At 45.5% G+C, this 25,353-nt stretch overlaps 1 protein-coding gene across 1 annotated transcript; it reads right to left on the bottom strand.

The window, feature by feature from the left end:
- Positions 1-569: 569 nt before the first annotated feature.
- ZNFX1 (zinc finger NFX1-type containing 1) lies at positions 570-25,353 on the bottom strand. Its single transcript, XM_044262864.1, has 14 exons — positions 25,245-25,353; positions 23,087-23,210; positions 18,218-20,026; positions 16,092-16,223; positions 14,649-14,797; positions 13,854-14,003; positions 12,696-12,810; positions 10,704-10,954; positions 9,085-9,224; positions 7,890-8,044; positions 7,394-7,539; positions 6,046-6,156; positions 5,553-5,648; positions 570-4,086 (listed from the first exon to the last, which is right to left on the bottom strand). The coding sequence occupies exons 2-14, from the start codon at positions 23,154-23,156 to the stop codon at positions 1,645-1,647; spliced, it is 5,766 nt and encodes a 1,921-aa protein (XP_044118799.1). The 5' UTR covers positions 23,157-23,210; positions 25,245-25,353; the 3' UTR covers positions 570-1,644.

Genomic DNA, 25,353 nt, shown 5'->3' with positions numbered 1-25,353 from the left:
ATTTCAAGGAGTACATCACCTCCCGCCACCAGCTCAAACATAATAGTTATCCAGTGGCACATATCCTTGGCATTAAAAGAATGTATTCAAAGCCGTTCATTTAGGTTGCACCTAAGTGGTCAACAGAAGGCTCCATTTCCATAACGGGCACAGCTGCATGATGGGAATATGGTTCAGACTCACTGTGTGTATTTGCTTACAGAAATCTAATTCTAATCTAATGTAAACCAAATCTCCAAGCTAAGGTTGTTAGGTTACAAAAGCCACGTGCAGAACGATCTACCGTGTTTTGTTTTGTTTTGTTCAAGGGTTATACACTGCAGTGCATAGCTTACCTGTGGAAGGACTCGGGAAGCTGTTGACAGCTACCTCTGGGGAAGAAAACTTAAGTTAAACCTTTTCATACAAAAAACTCTTTTTACCTTGAGTAAAAATGACTCACCTAAATAAATAAAAACCCCATACCACAGAAACAGGACTGGCCTCCTTGTAGGCAGAGTCTCCATTCCCATCCTGTCTCAAGCCGGCCGAGCTGCTTCTAACAGCTGATAACAAATGCGGACCACTGATTTTCTCAATCATCGTTTTTATTAATTGGCTTTATAGGCTAAAGTGCATAGTAAAGACAAAAAAGGATATGCATACATAGGAAAAGGACATTTTTCTCACCAACATTAGAAAGACCTGAGTTGCCTAAGTGTCTGTTCTAGGAACAATGGACTGAGGGAAAATGTATGCAGGCAGCAGGCCTGGGGGCTGGCTTCTGGCATGGGTCTGGGGCCTGCAGAAGCTGCTGGCATGCTAACCCTGCCCAGGCAAAAGCTGTAATAGTGTTAGGACAAAGGGTCGCACTTTGGATAGCTGCTGCTGGTACCAAATATTAAGTTTCATTCCATTCAGGGCCCTGGGGAACCAGCACTGCTACGGAATGTCTCCTGCAGACAAAGAAACCTCCACCATCCCAAAGTGCCAGTCACAAGAGAGGGTATAGGGGGAATCACTCCTTAAGTTAGCCTGGGCCCACTGCATAAGCCCCAGCTGTGGGTAGCCACGCCTTTCCCACTCTCCGTGACTATGTAACTGGGTCAGGGTTAGTCACTGAAGTCTTTGTCTTATCACATGCCTCTGTCTCCGGGAGTGAGGGTGCCCAAGGAGGAGGGTGGGAAGGATTTTTGTGCTCCTTGAAAGGACAAGCAGTTCATAAACAACTCCTCTGGACCTCTGTTTATTAGAATTAAAGTTAGTCTACAAGTTAGGGCCTGGCAATTAGAATTGAGTCTGCTTCACTGAGTCCGTACTTCGCCCCCGGAGCACTGCAGAAAAAACATCTGACTGAGTCAGGACCCAGAGATACCGGTAGGCAGCCCAAGGTGGAAGCCCCAAACGTGCTCCAGGGAGCCCTTCCACTAACTTGCAGGAGAAAAAGAGAAGAAATCTGTTAACTTCACTCTCAGTTCTGGAGGTAAAGTGCTTATTCTAGCGCAGGGGAAATCTAGAAACAAAGGTGGGCGACCCCTAAAAGTGGATCCTTAAATAGGTGCTAAGACTAAAGGACAATAATAAAAAACAAACTTCGGTTCCTTCCTAAGGGAGCCGATCCCAGCCCGGAGGTGGCTAGGCACAAGGCAGCAGTGCGCCATCTTCCTACATCATCCTCTGGATCTCCTCAAAGTTCATCAGGTTGTTGGCCGTGTCCGACCAGGCTGCATGCTGGGCTCCGTCCATCTCAGAAGCAAGCTGATTGCTCCTTTCCAGGGTATGATTTATGCCCCCAATCACCTCCTTACAGTCAGGACACACGCCCCTCTGCATGGCTCCCCCACAATCGCTAATCACGTAGATGTGCCCATTGGGGCACTTGAACCAGTGGCCACGAGGAAAACCCATAGCACTGACTATCTGCACTCGTTCTTCCTCTGAGATGCCCAGGCCGGAGCAAGGAAGGATGTTTTTCAGAGCTTCCATCTTTTTCTGCACAAGCTGTTCATCCTCTTGGGTGAACTTACATGTTTTCTCAAGGATCTTCTGGACACTGTAGACCTCTTCCGCTGTGCTACCTTTCATTTTCCCCTCTGCTATCTTGCAGCGGGACAGGAGGTTGACCAGGTATGTGAGCCTCTGGATTTCACTTTGGAGGTCATCCAGTTCCTGCCTGGTAAAGCTCAAACGCTTCTTGGCTAGCCACTTATGGACCTGTTCTAGTCGAATCCCCACTCTGTCCTGCTCTGAGACCTTTACCTTTTTCAGAGAATCCCACAGGCCAGCCAAGTGGTCATAGAAACTGATGTAATTCTCGACAAGGCCCAGGTCCTTCACGGACAGATTTTTCTGGTCCAGCTTCTCCTTCAACATCACAAAATCTTCAGGAAGCAGCTGATGGAGGAGGCTCTTGCTTTCCAGTAGGGCCTTAAGTCGTTCTTGGCTGGTTGCAATTTCCCCTGCTGAGCCCTGAATCTTTTCCTTGACAATTTCAATCTCTTCCAGCCGCTGTTTGATGCTGGTTCCGTACCGCAGGTTTTTACGGATGGGCACCTGGCAGACAGGGCACACCTTCAGCCTGATGGCAACTTCGTCATCCTTCTGTTCATTCATGTAGCGGTCCAGGGCTTGCACCTCAAAGATGTGGCTGCAGTCTTCTAGCTGCACAAAGCGGGCGTCAGGCTCGTCCTCAAAGCCAAAGAAGATCTGGGTGACTTCTTCCTGGTGGCACACCCGGCACTTCTTGGGGCATGGCTCCCCACACAAACCAATGCAGGGGTGGCCACAAGCCAGCAGCTTCGTACAAGGCACGTAGCACGGGGGTCGGTTGCAGGGTTCCGAGCAGAGTTTGGTGCACTGGTAGTGCTGGCAGCGCCAGACACAGGGTTCCACGCAGGGGCTGCACAGTTCCCCACACTTCTTCTTGCACTGGCTGTGGACACAGCGGTTCTGGCAGGTCCGCTGGCAGGGTGGGCACTCGCCAATGCATGGTTCCTGGCACTTGTGTGAGCAGATGAGCAGGCGCTGGCAGGGCTGCTGACAGCGCTCGTGAAAGCGCCCTTCGAAGCAGCTGTGGCAGGAGCCGGGACAAGGATGCCCGCAGTCCAGGACGGTGCTGCACTTGGTGGTGCATTTGACCGGCAGGTCATACATGAGGTCCTGCACGTTACCACATTTCACCTGCTGGCTGTGCCCACACTTGAGTTTCACGGTGACCATTTCCGAACATAACCGCACACAGTCTTCACCACAGGGGTGGCTGCACCTGTGCCCGCATTTCAGAACCTTGGGGCAAGGCTCTTGGCAGCAAAAATCTGACTCAGGCATGGAACAAGGAACCATCTGTTCATGGCCGCACCGAAGAATGATTTTGCGCACCTTCACCTGACAAGGCTGACACTCCTGGAAGCAAACCAGAGGGCACCGGTGCCCGTCCTGGCAGATGACCTTCTGGCATGGCTTCATACACTGGAACTCCTTGTGTGAGGAATCATAGGGGTGGCAGGCACGGGTGCAGACGTGTCCACAGCCCAGCCGGAACTCACAGGGTAGGCTGCAGCCTCCTTCAGGCACCTTTTGGAAATCAGAAGCTTTGGATACCAAGGTGTGGGTGTCGGGATGGTTCTGGCAGCACAGTCGGAGCGTGCGGCCGATCTGATTGTTCTCTCGAAGAGTGTGGATGATCTTGCTCCACAAGGGGACCTTGGCCAGCATCTGCATATTTCCGATGCAGTACATCCCCTTCTTGGCACGGGACAAGGCCACGCAGATGCGGTTGGATATCTGGAGAAAACCCACCTTGCCTTCCTCGTTGCTCCGCACTAATGAGAGGAGGATGATGTCATTCTCTTCTCCTTGGTATTTGTCAACCACATGGACCTTGACCCCAGCAAATGTCTTGGCTGGCATGAGTTTGCGCAGGCAGAAGAGCTGCCCAGTGTAGGTGGTGAGGATGGTGATCTGGGAGGGCAGGTACTCCTGGCACAGGAAGTACTTGCACAGTTCCACCACAAAGCGAGCCTCGTGCTGGTTCTGGTGGCTTTTGCCTTCTTGGATTTCCTGTTCAGGAAAGTTGTGTTCCACAAAGAAAAGGTTGGAAGAGACCCCCTAGAAAGTACAATACGTGATATGTTAGGAGGCTCACTCGTGCAGTTTCTTCTATCTTCACATGTACTGGCCACTGACCCTATTCCAGGGAGAGACCGTGCAAGGCTTTCTGTACACTTTGTACCGCAACCTTTAATTTTGGAGTCAGTCAGCATATGCTTTTGGGACCATGTTAAGTAGGGAAATGGATAAAGAACTTGCCTATTTTAGTTTTCATATAAATATTTAAAACAGCCATCCACAATCCAACTATTATAGTCCGGGAAACAGGCAGCAGCTATGATGATGCAGATGTTGAGAGAGGAGCTAACTTACATCACTCCCCTGGGCTGACCGCTTTAAACACATCTCCCTCAAAACAACGAGATGAGGCAGCACCCGTTATTCTCACTCTACAGAAGGCCCTGACATTCGGAAATGGTATTACTTGCTGAAAAGTTACAAAGCTACTAAGTGGCAGAGCTGGGATTCAATATCCACGTCTGTCTCAACTTCTGTATTATTTCTTCCCTTAATAACAAGCTTTTAAGAAAGGTGCCTCTAGGGGAACCTGGGTGGCTCAGTAGGTAGAGCCTCTGCCTTCGGCTCGGGTCATGATCTCAGGGTCCTGGGACCAAGCTCCGCATCAGGCTCTCTGCTTGGCAGGGAGCCTGCTTCCCCCTCTCTCTGTCTGCCTTTCTGCCTACTTGTGATCTCTCTCTGTCAAATAAAATAAAATTAATAAAAAAGTTTTTTAATAATTTATTTTAATAAAAATATTTTTTAATGATTTACTTATTTTTTTAAAATTATTTATTTATTTATTTGACAGACAGAGATCACAAGTAGGCAGAGAGGCAAGCAGAGGAAGAGAGGGGGAAGCAGGCTCCCTGCTGAGCAGAGAGCCAGATGCGGGGCTCAATCCCAGGACCCTGAGATCATGACCTGAGTCGAAGGCAGAGGCTTTAACCCACTGAGCCACCCAGGCGCCCCTAATGATCTATTTTTTTAAAGATTTTATTTATTTGACATATCTCAAGTAGGCAGAGATGCAGGTAGAGAGAGAGGCGGAACTCGATCCCAAGACCCTGGGATCACAACCTGAGCAAAAGGCAGAGGTTTTAACCCACTGAGCCACCCAGGCACCCTAAAAAAAATTTTTTAAATTTTTTAAAAAGGTGCCTCTAGGGGTACCTGGGTGGCTCAATCAGTTAAGTGTCTGCCTTGGCTCAGGTCATAATCCCAGCTCCTGAGATCGAGTCCCGCATTAGGCTCCCTGCTCAGCAGAGAGCCTGCCTCTCCCTCTGCCTCTCCCCCTGCTCGTGCTCACGCTCTCACTCTCTCAAATAAAATCTTAAGAAGAAAAAGAAACAAAAACAAAAAAAAAGCGGACTCTAGTCCCTTCTGAAAACCCTTTTCCATACTCAGGAAATACAGCCTCTAGGTTGTTGACAGCATCACATAAACATCAGGTAGGGCAGACTCACCTTTATCTTCTCATATTTGAGAACAGAGGGATGATTTTCCAGATCTTGGTAAATGTAAGGGGTCAAAAGCCGGGCAATTTCAGGGCGCATGCGGTGCTGAAACAAGAACGTATGTCATTAGAAACGCGGCCAGAGAACAGTTTTCCAAAGACGAGGCTGCTGGTGGAAAATCTGGAGGTAACATGAAAAGAATAGAAAAAAAGAGAACGCAATCAGCTCCTTTGTCCAACACAAACTCAACGCTGGGTGATCTCGTGGTATTTTGAAACAGAAAAGAAAAGAAGTCTGACAGTCACCACATTACTAAACAAGTTTTACTTATTTATTTATTTACTTACTTATTTAATTTTTAAACCAGTTTTATTTTATTTTATTTTATTTATTTTTTAAACCAGTTTTATTTTTATGAGACCTTTCTTACTGACAGTTGGCAGGCTCCCAGGAGACTTCTCCTGGACATTTGGTAGATAATAATAGAAGTCCAGCTTCTCACCTGGTAATTCAGACGGACAAAGGGAATGTTTACTTTCACCAGCCGTTCAAAGAGGGAAACCTCAAGGTTGAAATTCTTGGCTAGATCATACACATTGGCACTGGGGCGCAGCTGAGAAAAGAAACAAGTCTGAGAACTCTGTATTGACATATTTTATCCATCCATCTACCCACCAACCCGCTCACCCATCAAAATGCTTTTTAAGGGGGGGCGCCTGGGTGGCTCAGTGGGTTAAGCCTCTGCCTTCAGCTCGGGTCATGATCCCAGGGTCTTGGGATCGAGCCCCACATTGGGCTCTCTGCCCAACAGGGAGCCTGCTTCTCCCTCTCTATCTGTCTGCCTCTCTGCCTACTTCTGCCTACTTGTAATTTCTCTCTCTGTCAAATGAATAAATAAATAATCTTTAAAAAAAAAATGCTTTTTAAGGGGCAGATGGGTGGCTCAATTATTAAGTGTCTACCTTTGGCTTAGGTCACGATCCCAGGGTCCTGGGATTGAGCCCCCAAGTTGGGCTCCCTGCTCAGTGGGAAGCCTACTTCTACCTCTCACAAACCCCCTGCTTGTGACTGTCTCTCTGTCAAATAAATAAAATCTTAAAAAAAAAAAAAAAGTTTTTTAAGTGCCTTACATGTGCCAGGCACTGCTCTAAGTACTGACAAGCTAAGGATAAAGAGCCACAAGGGCCAAAAAGGCAATAAATAAGGGTGATGTGACAGAGTGCCCAGGGGTGGGAGTTCCTGTAAATAGGCCTCTCTGAAGAGTGACCTCTGAGTTGATGCCAGCATGGAGGAAGCTGCCTATCGTACGGAAAGCCAGCCATGAGAGGAAGTGGGAAGGAGGGCAGGAGTGGGAACACAGTGGGCAAATGAGATGGTGACAGGAGAAGTCAGAGAAGCAGATTGAACCTGAGAATATTTGCTTCTGTAGGCCACTTTAAGAAACCTGCTTTTTATATGAAGTCAATGGAAAATCACTGGAAGGTCTTAAGGTGTAGAGTGACATGATCTGATTAACTTTTTTTTTTTTTTAATTCGCTGGCTCCTTTATAAAGAATGGATTAGAGGAAGACAAAAATGGAAGTAGGGGAATAAGGCACATACTGTTTCAACAGTCCACTAAAAAGGTCATTGTAGATTATAAAAGTAGCAAAGGGAACAGATAAAATTAGTGACAGTACATCTGAAATACACCCCAAATCTAAGAGCACTTGCTGTTAAACTGAATGTGGAAGGTGAGGGCAAGAATCCCACAAAGCTACAAAGCCCGAGGACTGGTGAAGCAGAGGCCAGTGTCTTCCATCTGAGCGCACCCCTTCGTCCTCTCTACCTTCTAGGGGCTCCTGCCCTACCTGCTGGTGGTCCCCAATCAGAATGAGGTGCTGGCAAGCTTTGCTCAGCGTAGCAATGGTGTGGGCCTCAAGGACTTCGGCAGCCTCTTCCACAATGACGATCCGAGGCTCCACCTTCTGCAGAATCTGACGGTATTTGGCAGCACCTGGAGTCGAGAGAGAGGAGGCTCCCTGAGCTCGGGCACTGGACCCTGTGACAACTGAGCCCTCGCATCTACCCAGGGCTGTGCTGACCAAGAATGAGAGAACAAGGGCTGCCGGATGGTCTCCTCAGCATCACACCCATGTGGGTCACTGCTGGGATTCCGAATGCAGGAGCCAAGTGGGAACATTTCACCATCAGTTTCCTAAACGCAGCTGGCTTTAGGAGCTTCTTGTGGCCTTTTCCCTCTAACCTGCTCCAGAAGCTCCTCTTTACCTGTCCTAAGTAGTCCGACAGGAGCCTGGCGCTAGGAGTGAATGGCTGGGTCAGGTCAAATTCCCCACGCCTTCTCACCTGTGGTCGTCATTCCTACAACCTGGGCATCTTTCAGGATGTGCAGGTCTTCCTGGAGCCTCAGCTCCGCCATCCTCTCTGCTGACGTGCGGTACTGGCGCTCATAGTTGAGGATCTTTCGGCGGGTGTCGGCCTGGTACATCTGTAGCCACAGCCTGGAGAATGTGAAGAAGCAGAGAGAGGAAGATGTGTGCTCTTTGAGAAGGTGGAGGAAGCCCCTTCAGTGTGTATGAAGTGAAACCTAGATCGTTGAGGAGCTTCTAGACCACAGAGAGAGAGAGGAAGGAGAGACCCAGGTTTACAGGGACCCAAGAGTCCAACATGCCCGACAGAAAGATGTGCAGAGACATGTACATAGGTGACCAGGAGCTAAGGAGGGGAGTAGGATAACGAACAGACGTTAACTACTGAGAAGAGAGTATAAGGGACCTCAAAAAGCTTCCAAGAATTTCTCTCAAATTTTCCCTGCCCCATCCTTGAGTCCCTTCCCCTAATTCTTCAGTCTTGGTTTACAAGTAAACCAAGTTAGTGACTGTGTCACTAACTCACTAACTACTCTGCTGTAAAATGTTCTAACGGCTTTTCAGTACACTTCGAAAAGTGGCTTCTTATAATCCAGGCTCCTCATCTTTGCCCCATGAGGCCCTGTGGTCAGGCCCCTGGCCACCTCCCTGACCTCAGTTTCCCTTTCTCTGAGCCACAGACATGCTGGCTGCCTTCTTTCCATTTCTCAAATGGCCATATTCCTTCCCAGGTCAACGCCTTATGCATTTGGTCCCCATGACTTCATCTGCTCCCCATTCCCTGCTGGCCTTGCTAATGTCTACTAATCCCTCAGATCTTGCCTCCAATGTCACTTTCCTAGACACCTCAGACCAGCTCAGACCCCATGTTAATATTCTTAGTACTCCTTGCTCCTTTCTTTCTTAGTGTTCATGACCACTTGTAACTACTTGTGCAACTAATTTGTCTCCCTGGACAACTTTAAGCTCCATAAGGGTAGAGCTGAGTGTACGTTTTATCCCACGGCCGTGACCCTCGCACTCAGCTCAGTGGGGCATGCAACCAATCATCAGTTAACACTGTTGAAAGTCGTGGTGAAGCAATGGGGGGTTATGTTCCAGAACAGCAAAAGAACTCTTTGGGGAAATTACATGAGCTGGTTGGGGGAGGGTGTGGGGAGTGGGCATAATACCTATAGAGCTGCCATCGAGAATTCAGGTCCAGCTGCCAAACATCCTGGATCTCATTGGCCTCAGCCTCAGTCATGGTGTTCAGTTTGCGAAGTTCAACCTTCACTTTCTTCTTCATTTTCTTTTTCTGGCTGCGCTGGGTCTATGGACATTAATACCAGCCAGGGTTACCATCTGAGCAGAGGTGGGCCCAATTCTAAGACCAAGGTGGGGGCCAGAGCACATTAAAAAAGGAGGTGCCCCCTCGGAAGAACTTTGAATGTCTCACACTCTCCCAACTCCAGTGAAGAGTGGCTAAACGAGGGCTCTGGAGATAGTCTGCCTGGGTTCAAAGCCCCATCTACCTCTTACTATGTTGTGGGCCTCTGTGTACCTCAGCATCCCCTTCTATAAAATGAGAATAATGGTACATCTTCGCAGGGCTGCTGAACTGACTGAAGGCATAAATAGATGGAAAGCACTTTGGAATGCTGCACTGACTGTCTGTTGACCACGTTCTATTTCTCATTCCTAAAACACTCGTCCTGAAAGTAGCAGACGTGAATCTTTCTTGTCAAATGCCATACAGGGCCTGCTAAGACGGTCTTAACGCCATCAAAGTACCGTCAACAAGTAGGTGAAAGGCACCTACTTGTGCCTTTCAATAGAAAGTGCTCTCCCCGGCTCTGTACTAAGACTGAGGTCATGAGCCTTTAGAAGGATTGGCATGAAGGATGGCTGTCACAGTGTTCCGTATCTCCCCCCACTTCAAAACCAAATAAATCAACTCCTCCTAAGGCCATGTGGCAGAGAGATGCCCAATCCATAATTCCATGTACTGGGATCAGACTTCATCCAGCATGTACAGTGATGCTGACCTGAACGAGAAGTCAGGTACAAAGCTAGCAGACCAGTGAAAACTACATCCAAAGTTGCCTTTGAAGGTCCCTTAAATCATCAGCGGAGGTCAGAAAATGTCATTTTGAGTATCCAGTTCTCTACTGTCATAGCAAAGCATGGTAAATTCTGAGGACGAATTGGGTCCTACCAAAGGAAGTACCGGAGGAAAAGTCTAGGTGTTCACACACCATTCTGGCTTAAAGAGAAACATCAAATTCCAGGGTGAATGAAGGATGAGATTCCATCCAGCCTATACAGCTTGCTTCACTCTGCTTTACTTGAATTCTTTGAAGTCTTAATGTGTTGTTCATAGGCTCATCTGTACTCGAGAAAATAATATCCACAAAAGCACCAAGCACTGAGATCCTAAGTGTCTGATCTGACTCACACATGAATTATTTCCCCCCAAAGTTCAAGAGAAGCATTGGCTTCGTGTTTTTCTAAGTTGGAATTTCTTGACAAGGAACCTCTGAAACACCAGAATTTTTATACTCTTGCGAACTGGACCCACCTTATACTATGGTTAGGCTGTAAAAGGGGGAAATTAAGTTAACTGTGAGGACAAGATGAATACACTGCTGTAACAGAAGTAGGTGAAAACGAGAGGCTGCAGTTCGAACCAGAACAGACGTTCTCAGGCCTGTTTCAGAGGAGTTTAACCCCCGCCCACCTGGCAGGAGTAACTGAACTCCCATTCCCCACTCTGTTAGGGATTCCAGAGGACACGAGCAAGTGAGTTTACCTCCCACTCTCCTGCAGCTTGCTCCTGCCCAGCTGTTGTTCCGGGGCCATAGTTGTCTAGCCTCATGGCCAGAAGCACTTTAGCCAACTCATGGACTGCCCCACTCTCTTCCTTCTTCCGCCGCCGGGGCCTCACCACCTCTTCCTCCTCAATCACCCGGTCTGCTTGAATTAGGTCAGCCTCCTCTGCAATCTCTATCAATGAACCCTCCTCTTCCCCTTCTTCTTCTTCCTCTTCCCCTTCTGCCTGGGCTAGGAGGAAAGCAAGCAGGATAGTGGTGAAACACTTGAAGCCAAAAAATAGCAGAAGGCACTAAGAAGAGCTCAGATGCATGAAGACATTCTCAAGGGGGTTAAGTGGTTACTTCTAGCTGGCGAAACTGGGAGAAATTAGGAAGGGAGACTTAGGTACTTTTCCATGGTATTTTTAAATACCATATAAATGTATCCCCCTCCCCTTTTTAAGATTTTATTTACTTAAGAGTGCGAGAGAGGGAGAAGGAGCAGGGGGAGGGACAGAAGGAGAGGGAGAAGCAGATTCCCTGTTGAGCAAGAAGCTGGACACAGGGCTTGATCCCAGGACTCTGGGATCATGATCTGAGCTGAAGGCAGAGGTTTAACTCACTAAGCCACCCAGGTACCCCGAAATGTATCCCTTTTTAACAAAAATTTTACTTATGTCAAATATACAAAAGAGAGGTATACAATGTAATTGGACAATTTAAAAGATAATAAAATTTGATAAAATGAACATCCAGGTACCTCATACCCAATTTAAGAAGAAAAATCAGCCATTTCTTGAAGACTCTTGTGGGCCTGTCTAACCTGAATTTTACTGCTCCTATCTTGCCCCCTACCTTTCTTTTAAAATAACTTTACCACATTTATAATGTATACACACCTCTAAACAACATATCTTCTAGTTTTGGCTTTGTTTTCTCTTTTCTTTTTCTTTTTTTTTTTTTTCACTTTTTTGAGCTCTATACCAAAGGAATAATATCGTATATATTTTCCTACAGCTTGCTCTTTCCATTCAGCCTGTTTTTGAGAGAGACTCATACATTGCCATATACACTGTGACTCATTCCTTTTCACTATTGTACAGTATTTTATGATCTGAATTGATAGTACTTCATCCATCCATTGTATAAATGTTGATGAACATTTGAGTTCCTTCTATTTGAGTTTTTCTATTATTATGAAGTAGTTTCGCCAATTAATATCCCCATTAGCAGTGCTCGCTTCGGCAGCATATATACTAGTATCCTCATTAGCAGAGTTCCTACTGCTCTATATTCTTGTCAGTGTGGGGTTACAGCAAACTTAAATTTTTGCTAATCTGGTGTATAACAGCAACTCATTGTGGTTTTAGTTCCTCTTATTTCTAATGAGCACTCTTTGTTTACTGACCGTCAGAATTTTCTATTTTGTAAAAACAAAATCTTGCCATTTCCAACGATGTGGATGGAACTAGAGGGTATTATGCTAAACAAAATAAGTCAATCAGAGAAAGACAATTATCCTATGATCTCTCTGATATGAGGAATTTGAGAGGCAGGTTGGGGGGTCGTGGGGAATAGGGAGGGAAAAAAATGAAACAAGATGGGTTCAGGAAGGAGATAAACCGTAAGAGACTCTCAGGAAACAAACTGAGGGTTGCTGGGGGGTAGGGGGGAGGGATAGGGTGGCTGGATGATGGACATTGGGGAGAGTATGTGCTAAGGTGAGTGCTGTGAACTGTGTAAGACTGATGATTCACAGACCTGCACCCCTGAAGCAAATACATCATATGTTAATTTTTTAAAATACTAAAAAAAAAAGTCCTATTTTGTGATGTGCGAGTAAAATATGTTTTATCTATTTTCCTATCAAGCTATTACTTGCCCCTCTCTGACTGATGATAGCTCTTGATACATCCTAGGTATTACTTTTGAGTTTTAACTTTACCATATTGCACCTTGAGATGTGGTTCTAGGTAGATATGCACTCTTACCTGTATTTTCAGGTCCCGCTGGAGCAACATTTTGGGTGAAGGAACCGACACCCAGGCCCAGCCACTCCAGCATCATGGATTGCTTCCACCTCTGGAAGCAAATCCACTCGCTATCCTGAGGAAGGAATAATTATCAGTCACGAGAATTCTATGACAGAGTAAAGGAAAGGTTTCTGTGAAGGAGCAAAAGTAGTTCCCTTAACATTTAGAGGCTATAGTTCGGAAACCCTTGGGCAACTGGATCATTAAGCATGCCTTGCCTAAAATTTAAAAATAAAAATTTCCTCTCTAGATAAAATCAGGACCTATGGCAATGAGCCTGCATTCGAAAAAGGCAACAAATGGCTGGAAGTGGGCTGCCACCACTTCTTTTCCAGTCTGCCAAGCCCTCTCTTCCCAGTGTCTCATATCTAGCCTGCTTTAGTCATTTATGGATCCTGACTGACCCCTTCAGGCTTCTGCGTTTGTAACCCTGGAAGTCACCAACTCTTTTGATAGGAGAGTTACCATTTCACTGGGTTCCTGACCAGCCAATTTACAGAAATCACGTCAGTTAGTCCTTAGAATATCCCTTCAATGCAGGCGTTATTATTACCCGTTTAACTGCTGAGAGAGCTGAGGGTCACACTGACCAAGACACACAGTCAATCTGTATGACTTAGGTCTGCTGACTTCAAGGCTCTCTAGATGTGCTATGTTGCCTTGTTATGATTTTGTTTTACTTAACAATCACTTAGAGCACACTAATTATGTTAAGTGGTTTACAAATATTAACTTGCTTATCCAAATAATGTTCCCGTAAGAATTACATTGATCTCTAAGAAACCACCATTTTTGCAAGTCAAATTTACAAATATTAGCAATTTCGTATGGCTCATCATGTTATCATCATCCCCACTCTATAAAAGAGGAAACGGGCACAGAAAAATTAAGTAGCCTGCCTAGAGCAAAACAAGAATTCATACCCAGCAAGCCGGCTCTCAAGTCTTGCTCCTGACTACTATACTCAGCCACCTCTCCTCAGGAAAAAGTACTTCTCACATTATGGCACCATCAGATCATCAAAACAGCTAAAGCTCTGGATGGCTGTTTCTGCTGGAGACTCGCTCCAAGTCCTGAGGCAAGAGAGATGCTTAGAACCCACAGGATGACCCCTACCTGTGCTGGTCCATTCATCAGGCTTTTCCAATGCTGGGGAGAGATGTATTTCTCCAGGTGCTGTTCCCGTAATACACCGCGCATGGTGCACTCCAGGGTCTGGGCCCCTTCATGCAGCTCTTGCTCTGACTCTTTCATCTGTGTCACAATCTGCCAAGAACAGGGAGAAAGAAATGAGGAAGGAGTACCACCATCTCCTGAACTCAGTTCCTACAGTGAGAGAAAACAAAGCTAAGACAAGAACAGCAAGAAGAGAGAATAAATAAATAGACCAGTCACCAAAACAACTCCCAACAACATTACTGTTGTCTCAAAACCAAAGGACTACAATCTAAAATGTCTAAAACACTCTTAACAATCAGTAAGAAAAGGAAACTAATACAACAGAAAAACAGGCCAAGGATACGACACTTCTTTTTCTTGGTAATAGGAACTGAGAGGGTTTTTTTGGGTTTTTTTTGGGGGGGGGGGCTGAGAGTTTTGTCGGGCTACACTGCTGTCCAGCTAGAAGGCGGGCTGTAAGCAAGCGCAGCTGGTGGTTCAGGGAAGTGGTCTTAAAAGGTCCTGGCAGGGGCTGTTGGGGAAGTTGGGGGGGAGGTTTCTGTCCTTTTTCCACCTTGACTATGAGGGCAAAGGTTACACCACAGGCCCAGCAGGGTAGACTGTTGGAAGGAACCTTTGTCCTTCACCACTCCGCGGAGAGCCTATCATCTCCGGACTGCGTACCCGGGCAGACACTGCTCTGAAGCACATTTCCACCTTGAACTACTTCCGAGAGCCCAAGCCAGAACTCACACTCATGTAGGCCCTCCGGAGGTGCATGGGGAGGCTACGGCGGAACTCCCGCTTATTCCTCAGCTCCCTCAGCGTGAACTGCTTTAGGATTTCACTGTTGCTCCTTCCACCTACCCGTACGATGCTGGTCTTCTGACACTTGTAGATGCCTGTGGGGCAAGGCAGAACACAGCAGAGGTGAGACAAGCTATGCTGGATTCTCTCAGGAGAGACCTCTGTGTGTTTGGGATGTTGTCGCAGCTGCTCCCTTAGGGAACAAACTGGAGCCTACAGGACTCTACCCCAGAGATGCAATGACCTGGACAGCAGTAGTGTGGTGCTTAAGAACACAGGGTTTAGAATCCGACAACTGGGGACCCAAAGTTTGATTTCACCACTGTGGCTATATAAACTAGGGCAAGTTTCTTGAGCTCCAGTCCCTCATCTGTGACTTGAAGACAAGAAATACTTTCCTTACAGGGTATGGTCTGGACAAATGAGAGCGCAGCTGTATATCTCCCACGCAGGTCCTGGCACAAGGTAAGCACTTAGCAAATATTCTCTATTATTCACTCTACAGGCTGTCGCTGATCGGTCACCATGTGCCAGACATGTGCTAGGTTCTCAAGATACAGCAGGTAAAACACAGACTCAGTTCTTAATTTGTTCTCATGTCTCACAGTCTGGCAGAGAAGATTACACATTACACAGTTTATCACAATAGCAGTAAGTACAGTAAAGACTATAAGCCCACGATGCTGTAAGTATCTAACAGAGTACCTTACCTAGTTCAGGTGGGGCAGTGATCTAATTCTTGAGGATCTAATATTTAAACAGATCCCAAGAATAAAAAAGATTTACTCTAGGTTAAAGGAAGATATAGTTTGGAAAATAATATTATAAGCAAAATGAAAAACATGTACTTATTCATTAATGCAATTAGTATTTTTTTGAGTACCGAGTATGTGCCAGAATCTGTGAATATATCAAGAAACAGGAACAATCTCAGTGTTTAAAGCTCAGGGTAAAAACATATACAATAAATTGTTACATACATAATAAGTTTCTGAAGAAAAAATACAAAAGGAGACTTAACCTTGTCTGGGGGCCACTGGGAAAGTCTACCTAGAGAGCTATTTAAGGTGACACCTGAAGAATGAGTTGGAGCCAACCAAGCTAGATGAGGTCACTATGGCGAGAGAAGAAAAGAGAAGAAGTGAGGGGGGAACAGCCTGGTCCAAGGGAGAAGCCGGAGGAAGTGAAGACAATCGGTGTTGCCGGACTTAGGGAGAACAAGGGAAGAGGTAGGAGATAATGTTCAGAGTTAGGCTACAGCAGACCACACATAGCACTGCAGGTCACGGAAAGACTAACGACTTAGTTCAAAGACAATAAAAAGCTACTGAAGTTGCCAACAGTTCAATTAGAAATATCTTGATAGAGGACAATTTTGCCTAGACTTACCTTCCAGAAACTGGTCCAAAGCATGATTAGTGTAACACACAACTAAGATGGGGAATTTCTGGACACTAATTTGCCAGACAGGCTCATTGGTTAGAAGCGCCTGAACAATTTTTAGGCCCACGTAGGTTTTGCCTAAAAAAACAAGGAAAAAGGAGAGTTAAAAAAAAAATTAAAAGACTTCCTAGAAGGGGACGCCTGGGTGGCTCAGTTGGTTGGACGACTGCCTTCGGCTCAGGGCGTGATCCTGGAGTCCCAGGATCGAGTCCCACATCAGGCTCCCAGCTCCATGGGGAGTCTGCTTCGCTCTCTGACCTTCTCCTCGCTCATGCTCTCTCTCACTGAGCTCATGCTCTCTCTCACTGTCTCTCTCTCTCAAATAAATAAATAAAATCTTTAAAAAAAAAAAAAAAAAAGACTTCCTAGAAGGAACAGTTATTTACAGCAAATCATTATTTTAAAAAATTTGAAGTCCTACAGTGAGATGGTTTAAAATCCAAGGAGCACAAGTGGGTATATTACAAAAAGCTCCCACACTCTTCTGCCCCCAGCCACCCAGTTTCTCTCCTGGAAGCAGCCAATATTACCAGTTTCTCGTGTCACTTTCTAGAATTAGTCATTCTATGGAAATGCAAACAAATAAGAATATAGTCTTTCTCTAGCCTTCCCTTTTTTTTTTAAAATGGAAACAGTTGCAGACTATTTTCACAATTTCACATCTCGCTTTTTTCACTTAATGTACCTTGGAGATAGTTCTCTATCAGCACATAAAAAGAATCCCCCTCCCCTCTCTCTTTTTTCACAGCTCTAAGATATTTTTCACAACTGTACGGTATTTTTTTAGCCAGTACCCTCATGCAACAAATTATTTAGAAATGCTTTCTTTTTTTTTTTTTTTTAAAGATTTTTATTTATTTATCAGAGAGAGAGAGAGGGAGAGCGAGCGAGCACAGGCAGACAGAATGGCAGGCAGAGGCAGAGGGAGAAGCAGGCTCCCTGCCGAGCAAGAAGCCCGATGTGGGACTCGATCCCAGGACGCCGGGACCATGACCCGAGCCAAGGGCAGCTGCTTAACCAACTGAGCCACCCAGGCGTCCCTAGGAATGCTTTCTATATATCACAATAGACTTGCCTTTGTGATAGGAGGAGAAAACTCACAGAAATCAACATTGAAGTTAGAGTTATGGACTCATTAGTAAATGGCCAATATAATTAAGTCTATAAACAGATAAATTCTTACTCTCTGTCAGGCTGAGAAGGTAGCTACTGTCTTCAGAAAACTCAGAGTAAGTGAGGATGCAATATAAGATAATCAAAGACTTCAGTAGAGCAGGATAAATAACAATTTCTTCCTTCTGTTTTTCCTTCAAATAGTTAAGTACTGACTACCTAATCTGCATCAGGCACTGGGATAGGTGCAAGAAATAAATAGTGAGCAAAAATCACCACAGTTCTTGGGATGCCTGGGTGGCTCAGTCAGTTAAGTGTCTGCTTTTGTAAGGCTCAGGTCATGATCCCAGGGTTCTGGGACTGAGGCCTACATCAGGCTCCCTGCTCAGTGGGGAGCCTGCTTCTCCCTCTCCCTCTGCTATTCTCCTGGCTTGTGCTCTCTTTCTCTGTCAAATAAATAAATAAAATCTTAAAAAAAAAAAAAAAGTAACATAAACTCAGGGGCACCTTGATGGCTCAGTAAATTGGGCATCTGACTCGGTTCTGGCTTGAGTTCTGATCTCAGGGTTGTGGGACTGAGCCCTGAGTTGGGCTCTGTGCTTGGGGTGGAGTCTGCTTGTCCCTCTCCCTCTGCTTCTCCCACTGCTTGTTCTCTCTCTCTAAAATAAATAAGCTTTATTAAAAATTTAAAAATATCAAATAAAAATTAATATAGCCTTTGATGAAGCAAAGGTCATGCATCTTCCTAAGTCTGATCCCACGGTGTCTTCTCTAACCTTGTGACTTTGATTACTATGCATACTAATGGATGCCCACTGGAAGGTCACCATGAACTTCATAGGTAAGTCTAATGCCCATTTTAGGAGAATGTCTCTAATCAAGATACTCTAGAAACCTACAGTCAAGCCTCTCTGGCCTATCTCATAGGGCAGATGTCATATGCTCTGAAAAACTCCTACCTGTTCCAGGAGGTCCTTGAATGATAGCCAGTTCCCTCGTGAGAGCAAATTGCAAGGCTTCCATCTGGGAGTCATCCAGCTTCAAGGCTTCTTTTGAGGGCCACTGACTGGGGTCTAAGATGTTCACTCGGTGATGTCTCAAGCCCTCAGCGTTCCTCAGAGATTCTCCAGTGGCCGAGGGGTTCTTTATTAGGGGAGTGAAATCATATCTGCCCCCCATTAGCAAGTACCGTGGCTCCTTCACATAAGAGTCACACTCCACAATGTTCCTCTGGAAGGGAACGTCTTCCTCCTGGACCTCCTGGAGTCCTTCCAGGACATGCCTATAGGCCTCAAAGTATGCAGTTGTCTCCACCATGAGGAAAGAGTCCGAGGGCTGGACCTCCGCTAGCAACTGTTGGCTCTGCTCATTGAAGGACAGCTGGACAATCCCTCGGCAGAGATCTTCCTGCTCCCGGTTAGACACAGTGGCAAAAAGAAATGTTTCAAAGTTGTCCTTGGACATGCACACCAAAGATCCATAGAGCAATCGCTTGGAATTCTGCCAGCGGACAAACTTGAGCGGTTTTGTGTCAAACTGCACCTTATAGACAATGCCTGACGATGAGCACACGGGGGTGATAATCCTGGTATCAAAGTAGATTCGGATGTCATCAAACTTTCTCTTCCTCAGGCCTTGGTCTTCAAAGCTCTGGAGAAGTTCCAAAATGCCTTCTCGTAGGGGTCTAACAAAATCTTCTCTTAAGAGTCGGAAGTGGGTATCCAGATAGATAGCAGTACTGTCATACTTTCCAGTAATGATGTTGGGACGCAGGAATGGCCTCTCATCCAAGTGCACTTCATTGTAAGTAGGGTAAATGGGCATGGTCCTGTAGCTCTCAACATGGTCTTCTGCCTCAGGCTGCACCAACGTGTAGGTGTCCACTCGTAAAGTGCCCTCTCGCCTCTTTTCCTGCAGATGTTCAATAATGGTCTGCACCTTTTCCAGGTTCTTCTCTGTCTCCTCTTCTATGTCAACCCCAGAGGCTCTCAAAGCATTCAGAGAAGCTGGCAGGAGGGAAATGAGCATGGACGTTTCCTGCACAGAGCTGGCAGGGAAGACACTTACAAGATCCTGGAGGAGGGAGATGATGTTGCTTATGTGTTCTGGATACTGGTTTCGAATATCAGGGATGGGTTCGGTGATCATCCCTACCACGTAATTTGGCAGGCAGACTTTGAGGAATTTGGAGTTCTTCAATATGCCCAGGACATGGAGAACACTCTGGCGGTCCATTTTAGAACTGCAAGCCTTCCGAAGAACCTGGCAGATGAGCTCAAGGAAATTGGATTTCATAACAGAATGAGACAGGAGCTCTTTCAGCCCTACACTTGTGGCAAGAGTGATGACCACTTCAGAAGGGTCTTTCTGCAGAAGATTTTCTAGGAACTTGTAGCCGAGCTTCTTCACCTGCTGTGGCTGTTCTGAAGGCTTTTGGTGGGGGGTCCGCCACTGTTGGAAGTTTTCGTCAGACCATGGTGGTCTGTGATTCCTTCCCTCCTGGTTGCCATTTCTCCGCCTAGCGTCATTTTCCTGACCACGTCTTTGGCCTCGAGGTTCATCACTGGTGTGCCCCTCATGGTTTCTCCTTCCCTGGTGTGGGTTCCTGCCCATAGCCCCAAACCTTTCTTCTCTTTGCCGTACAGGAACAGCATGGTTGGTGGCCCTAGGCTGCCTTCCCGGCTGGTTGGCTCCTCCTCTGAGAGCATTGGCTGGTGGGTTATTAGCCTGATTTCTAGCTCTTGGTGGTAATTCTCCATCCACAGGCCCTAAAGACAATGAGAATATTGGGTAAGCACAAAAATGAAGGTGCAAGGAAATCTAATAGGACAATAATGGAAGACTCTCATTTTCGAAAATAACTAAGCAACTTAGATTTTCTTTGCAGAGAAAGTTTCCTATGAAGTCATGTAATAAGTGTAAAATAGCTTACTATGGTTGCTATATATATCATGAAAACATTGTTTTTTCAGAAGGTGCAAAAGGGAAAAAGAATAAACATTGGCTGGGGCACCTGGCTGGCTTAGTTGGAAAAGCATACAACTCTTGATCTTGGGGTCCTGAGTTCAAGCCTCATGCTGGCCATAGAGATTATTTAAATAAATAAAACTTACAAACATGTAGCCTAATACATGCTAAAGAACAAATACTTGCAGTATCTCATCTAGTCCTCACAAGCTATGATTATTTTAGAGGGTCAAAAAGATTAGCTCATTGCTTCTAGTTTTTTGCAATACCAAATGACTGCCAAAGCCTGCGTTCCAAAGCCAAACAGATCTTGTCCAAATCTTGTCCTCGATACTTCCTCACTATATAACCTTGGCCAAGTGGCACAATTTTTCTAAGTCTAAGTATCTATGTGGGTATAAAGATTAAATATTTATAAGATGCTTAGTAGAGTACCTAACACACAAAAAGTTCTCATTAATGTTACTACTAGCAGCACTAGTAATACTTTTCTATTGGGAATACCCTCCAAACTTCTAGAGTCACTGGTTATACCACTAAACAATTATGTCACAGGCGACAGAGGCACCAAGTGGGATAAAAGGACAAGAGAAATGCTTCTTGAAATTTGTCCAGCATCAGACAGCAAAGTGGATGATGGGGCATCCTTTAACAAAATGTTTTGAGTTATGTTGGAAAGGAAACTGAAAAATGAAACTGAACTTGTTTTAGGAAACTCAAAAATGAAACTTAAGTTTTTCCTCCCTTTTGAAGCACAAGTTCATCCACATAGCATTATCTACTATGAATCCCAGACAAGAAGTTGTTGGGGGAGGGAGGAGATACACCCAATCCACACATGAAAGTTAACCACACCCTGTGGATGAAGCTGAACTTGTTTTCCTTAATCTGCCACATATTTCTTAAGTAACTTGGCCAACGTACCCAAGCCCAGGTTTTTTTTCGCTTCCCTTTCCTATAAAATTGATGGAGCTGACCCAACTTAAGAGAATTACTTGAAGATTTTATTTTATTTTTTTTTATGTATTTATTTATTTATTTACTTATTTGACAGAGAGGGAGATCACAAGCAGGCAGAGAGGCAGGCAGAGAGAGAGAGGGGGAAGCAGGCTCCCTGCTGAGCAGAGAGCCCGATGCGGGACTCGATCCCAGGACCCTGGGATCATGACCTGAGCCGAAGGCAGCGGTTCAACCCACTGAGCCACCCAGGCGCCCCGCTTGAAGATTTTAATTTTTATTTATTTTTTAGAAAATATTTTATTTATTCAGTTGACAGAAAGAGACATCTAGAGAGGGAACACAAGCAGGGGGAGTGGGAAAGGGAGAACCAAGCTTCCTGCTGATCAGGGAGCCCGATGTGGGGCTCGTTTCCCAGGACCTTGAGGTCATGACCTGAGCTAGAGGCAGACGCTTAACGACTGAGCCACCCAGGCGCCCCATACTTGGAGATTTTAAAAACAAAATAAGACTGTATACAATGATATGAAGATAAAAATATTATGAATGCACATCACAGTCAAGATGATCATACCATTTCATGACATCAGATGCTAAATCCATTTTTGTACACTTTTTGCTTTGCACTTTCTAGAGAAAAGCTTATTGTGACAACACAAAGGAACATTTGATAAAATATAAATACTGTATTACTGAAACCTAAATTCTGTAAGTGTTACTTTCTTACTTACTTTTCAAAGTCAAAATATCAGAAGAAAGTCCTCCTTTAATATTTTGATCTGAAAGACTTGATGTTTTAAAGAATGAAAATTGTGCTGTTTCTCATTCGTTCAACATTCATGCAGCTAATAAAATAAAATTCAACAGTTCTTTCTCATTTGTTTCACACTTAAACTCAGGTGACATACTGCAAACTTAGGGAAAAGCAAGAATCCATTTGGTTTTGTTTTAGAAAGTTCTAAGGAAACAATCATCATAGCAGTAGTGATGCTTTCAGAACTAACTGCTTTGGTGACTAGGGTTCTAGACACATGCTATCACATACATATCCACTAACACGTATGGATGTTAAGAATCTTACATGTGGCTGGTCTGATTAAAATGTGTAAAGCAACATGTAGCACCTGGGTGGCTCAGTGGCTTAAGCCTCTGCTTTCAGCTCAGGTCATGATCTCAGGGTCCTGGGATTAAGCCCCGAATCGAATCGGGCTCTCTGCTCAGCAAGGAGCCTGCTTCCCTCTCTTTCTCGGCCTGCTGCTCTGCCTACTTGTGATCTCTCTGCCAAATAAACAAACTCTTAAAAAAAAAAAAAAGATGTGTAAAACAACATATGTAACTTTGAAGACTTGATACCAAAAATAGGGTAAAAATCTCTTTTCTTTATACTGATACCACCTTAAGATGATACTATTTAAGTATTTGGGGGAATAGGTAAAAATCTGAAATTAATAAAGTTCTATGATAATAAAATACATGTATTCAATTATTACAATAAAATGATGTTATTTTGATATACTCATTTAAATAGGTATTAAATTTTATTAAATTAGTGTTAAATTTCAAAAACGTATTTCATCTGCTTCTTTTTGCTTTTTTTAATGATGCTACTAGAAAATTAAAAATTACATTTTTGGCTTGATTATGTTTCTTTTCTATTGGGTGGCACTGCTCTAAATCAGCAATATTTCCAATTCAGACACCTTACACTACCTTTGTTAAAGTGAACTGTACCCATTTATCAGCTCTCTTAGGGAAAGGAGAAGGCTATTTATTTTTTTGAATCATTCATGCTATGGCTAAGGAATAAGCCATTCTTTACTGGAGAGACGCTGTCAGTCTCAGGTGCGCCTACACATTCATACAGAACTCAATTTCCTTCCCATTAGGTAGAAAATCTTGCTCACCTCTGTGATTAGTATAGGGATTCCTGGGATTCCTTGGCCTGGCCTCCAAGCAAGGTCTTCTGTCCTCCATGCCTGAATTACATGAATTCCTTCACGTTCCCGTTACTTTCAGTTATCTGGAAATCTGCACAGATTGAGAGAGATCAGAGCCCTTGAAATACAGTATCTAGCAGAAAAAAACCCAAAACAGCATCAAGCCAGTCCTTCTGCCTCTACATCTTAATGATCTATTAACTAAGAGTTAAATACGGATCTAATCATGGGTGTGAGTGTTCAACTCTGTGAATGCCCAAATATGATATAAAATGTTAAATTCACAATTTACATGATTTCAAATTCCCCTTTCCCTTTATCTCTGCACTTCACTGGGGGCAGGAGTTCACCAATTCCCATTTAAAACTACTGTTTGGTTTATGCCTTTAGCCAAGTACTTAACCAGTTGGTAGGTTTCATTTTCCTCTCCCATAAAGCAGACAAATATTGTTTCCAGGACAGAAAGTAATATGTTTTTGTTAATCCAAAAACCCTGTATTCACCACCCCCCCCCAGCATTTATATTACACAGTACTTTGTAGCTTACCGCATTCTATAGTTTGTAAATAATTAGTGAGCAGTTATCTCTTATCCTATTCTTTGGAATGCAGCCAAACTGATTAAGCCCTCTATTCTACTGAATCAAGAGAAGGAAATCACATGTTTCAATAACCAGAGGCTTAGCCTCTACAGGACGCTGTTTCCCCCAAACCAGCTAGAAATCTTTAGTTCTTTCCCTCTCCTCTTTCTTCTACCTTAAAGGTTTTTGACAGTGATCCTCTAAGAGGACGAGGAAGCCCCTTTAAGGGAACTTCTCAGTGCAACTCACACACATCACATGAGCTGGGGCTAGGGAAAGAGTGGGTGACTCAGAGTCCTCAGCAAAGGGATTTTTGAGACTGTCCCTCTCACTGAGTTTTAAAATATTCATAGTTGGAAACTCTGAATAGATTTGGCAATATATGAGGAATAGCTTTTATCCCCATCAGAAAAGGAGTCCGCTTCCTTCCTGCTGGGAATATTGTGGGTGAATCTCTTTCCCCATCACATCAAACCTAGCTAGCTCTCAAGCGCAGATTCAGTATTTCGGGTCTTCTCCCGCACACACACACCCCCACCGCCGCCCTTAATTAAAAAAAAAAAAAAAATTCTGAGGAGAAAATGCCTTCTTTCTCTTGTTGAAAAACACTGAAAGAGAAACTCAGAAATTTTCTGGGGTAAAAGAAATGGGAAAAAAAAAAACAAAACAAAAAAGAAAGCAAAGGGAGGAGCAAAGAGAACAGGAAATGCCATGAAATAAAGCAGACTAAAGTGGGTTTCTTTGGGAGTCAAGGCCTAAAAGGGCAGGAAGAAGAAAATCAGTGATGGTCAGGCTGGTAGACGGGTCAAATCAGAGGAGAATGGTAATTACCAAGGGGAGGTGTGTGTGGAAGAGACTGAAACGAGAGGCCAGGGGTCCGTACGGGGGGGGTGTTTCTGCAGGGTCCCAAGAAGGTACTAGAAAGAAGGATGGAGGAATCACGGGCACTCAGGAGCCCAGGGGGTCCTGATGGACATATTAGGGGGTCGAGAAGGAGTCAGGGTCGTGCGGTGGCACGAAAAAGGTGCTATGGCTAGGCTGGGCCAGGAATGGCAGAGGAGATGGGGGGGCCTCCAGAAGAAGAGGGTCGGGCTGAGCTCAGCTAGTGGGGGTCCTGAAAGTAGGAATGGGGAACGCAGGTGCTGAGGGTTAAAGCTGGGGGTGAAGGAGGCGATGGCAGGTAAAGACCGAGGAAGATGAAGGGGGCGGCTAGGGCAGAAAAGTGAGGGCAGAGATGGGGGTAGAGGACAGAACTAACTGAGGGGTCGGAGGCAGAGGTGGCGGTGGGGGGGGCGCCAAGAGGATAACGCGGCTGTGAGGGGGGCACCCGGGACTCTGGGGTGGATGATGGGGAGACTGGGCACCGAGGGGGTGGCGGGGTACTGAGGAGGCGGCAGGGATGCTGAGGCGGGTATGGGGCGCGGGGGACTGAAGAGGGCGCCGGGGAGAAGCGGCGGCAGAGGCAGTGGTGGGCCGCGCAGGCGCCGGGGGTCGCGGCTGGCAGAAGCAGGTGCGGGGCCGGGGCGCGGGTCGGGGGTCACTCACTCGGCTCCGACACGTCTTCTCGCAGCCGCCTCCGCCGCCGCGAATGAGGCTCGGGTTCGGGCCCAGGAAGGTCCCCGGCCCCACCCGGCGCAGCGCACTTTCGGTTTCC

This window comes from Neovison vison, chromosome 8, assembly GCF_020171115.1.
Source record: "Neovison vison isolate M4711 chromosome 8, ASM_NN_V1, whole genome shotgun sequence".
In the NCBI taxonomy this organism is placed as follows: Eukaryota; Metazoa; Chordata; class Mammalia; order Carnivora; family Mustelidae; genus Neogale; species Neogale vison.
This window is presented reverse-complemented; position numbering and strand designations above follow the sequence as displayed.

Excerpts from the sequence above, each read along its gene's own strand:
- ZNFX1 (XM_044262864.1), bottom strand. The coding sequence starts at position 23,156 with ATGGAGGACAGAAGACCTTGCTTGGAGGCCAGGCCAAGGAATCCCAGG. Across the intron at positions 7,540-7,889 it reads TGTAGGAATGACGACCACAG|GTGCTGCCAAATACCGTCAG; the intron begins GTGAGAAGGCGT and ends TCTCGACTCCAG. Across the intron at positions 4,087-5,552 it reads TCAAATATGAGAAGATAAAG|GGGGTCTCTTCCAACCTTTT; the intron begins GTGAGTCTGCCC and ends TGTACTTTCTAG.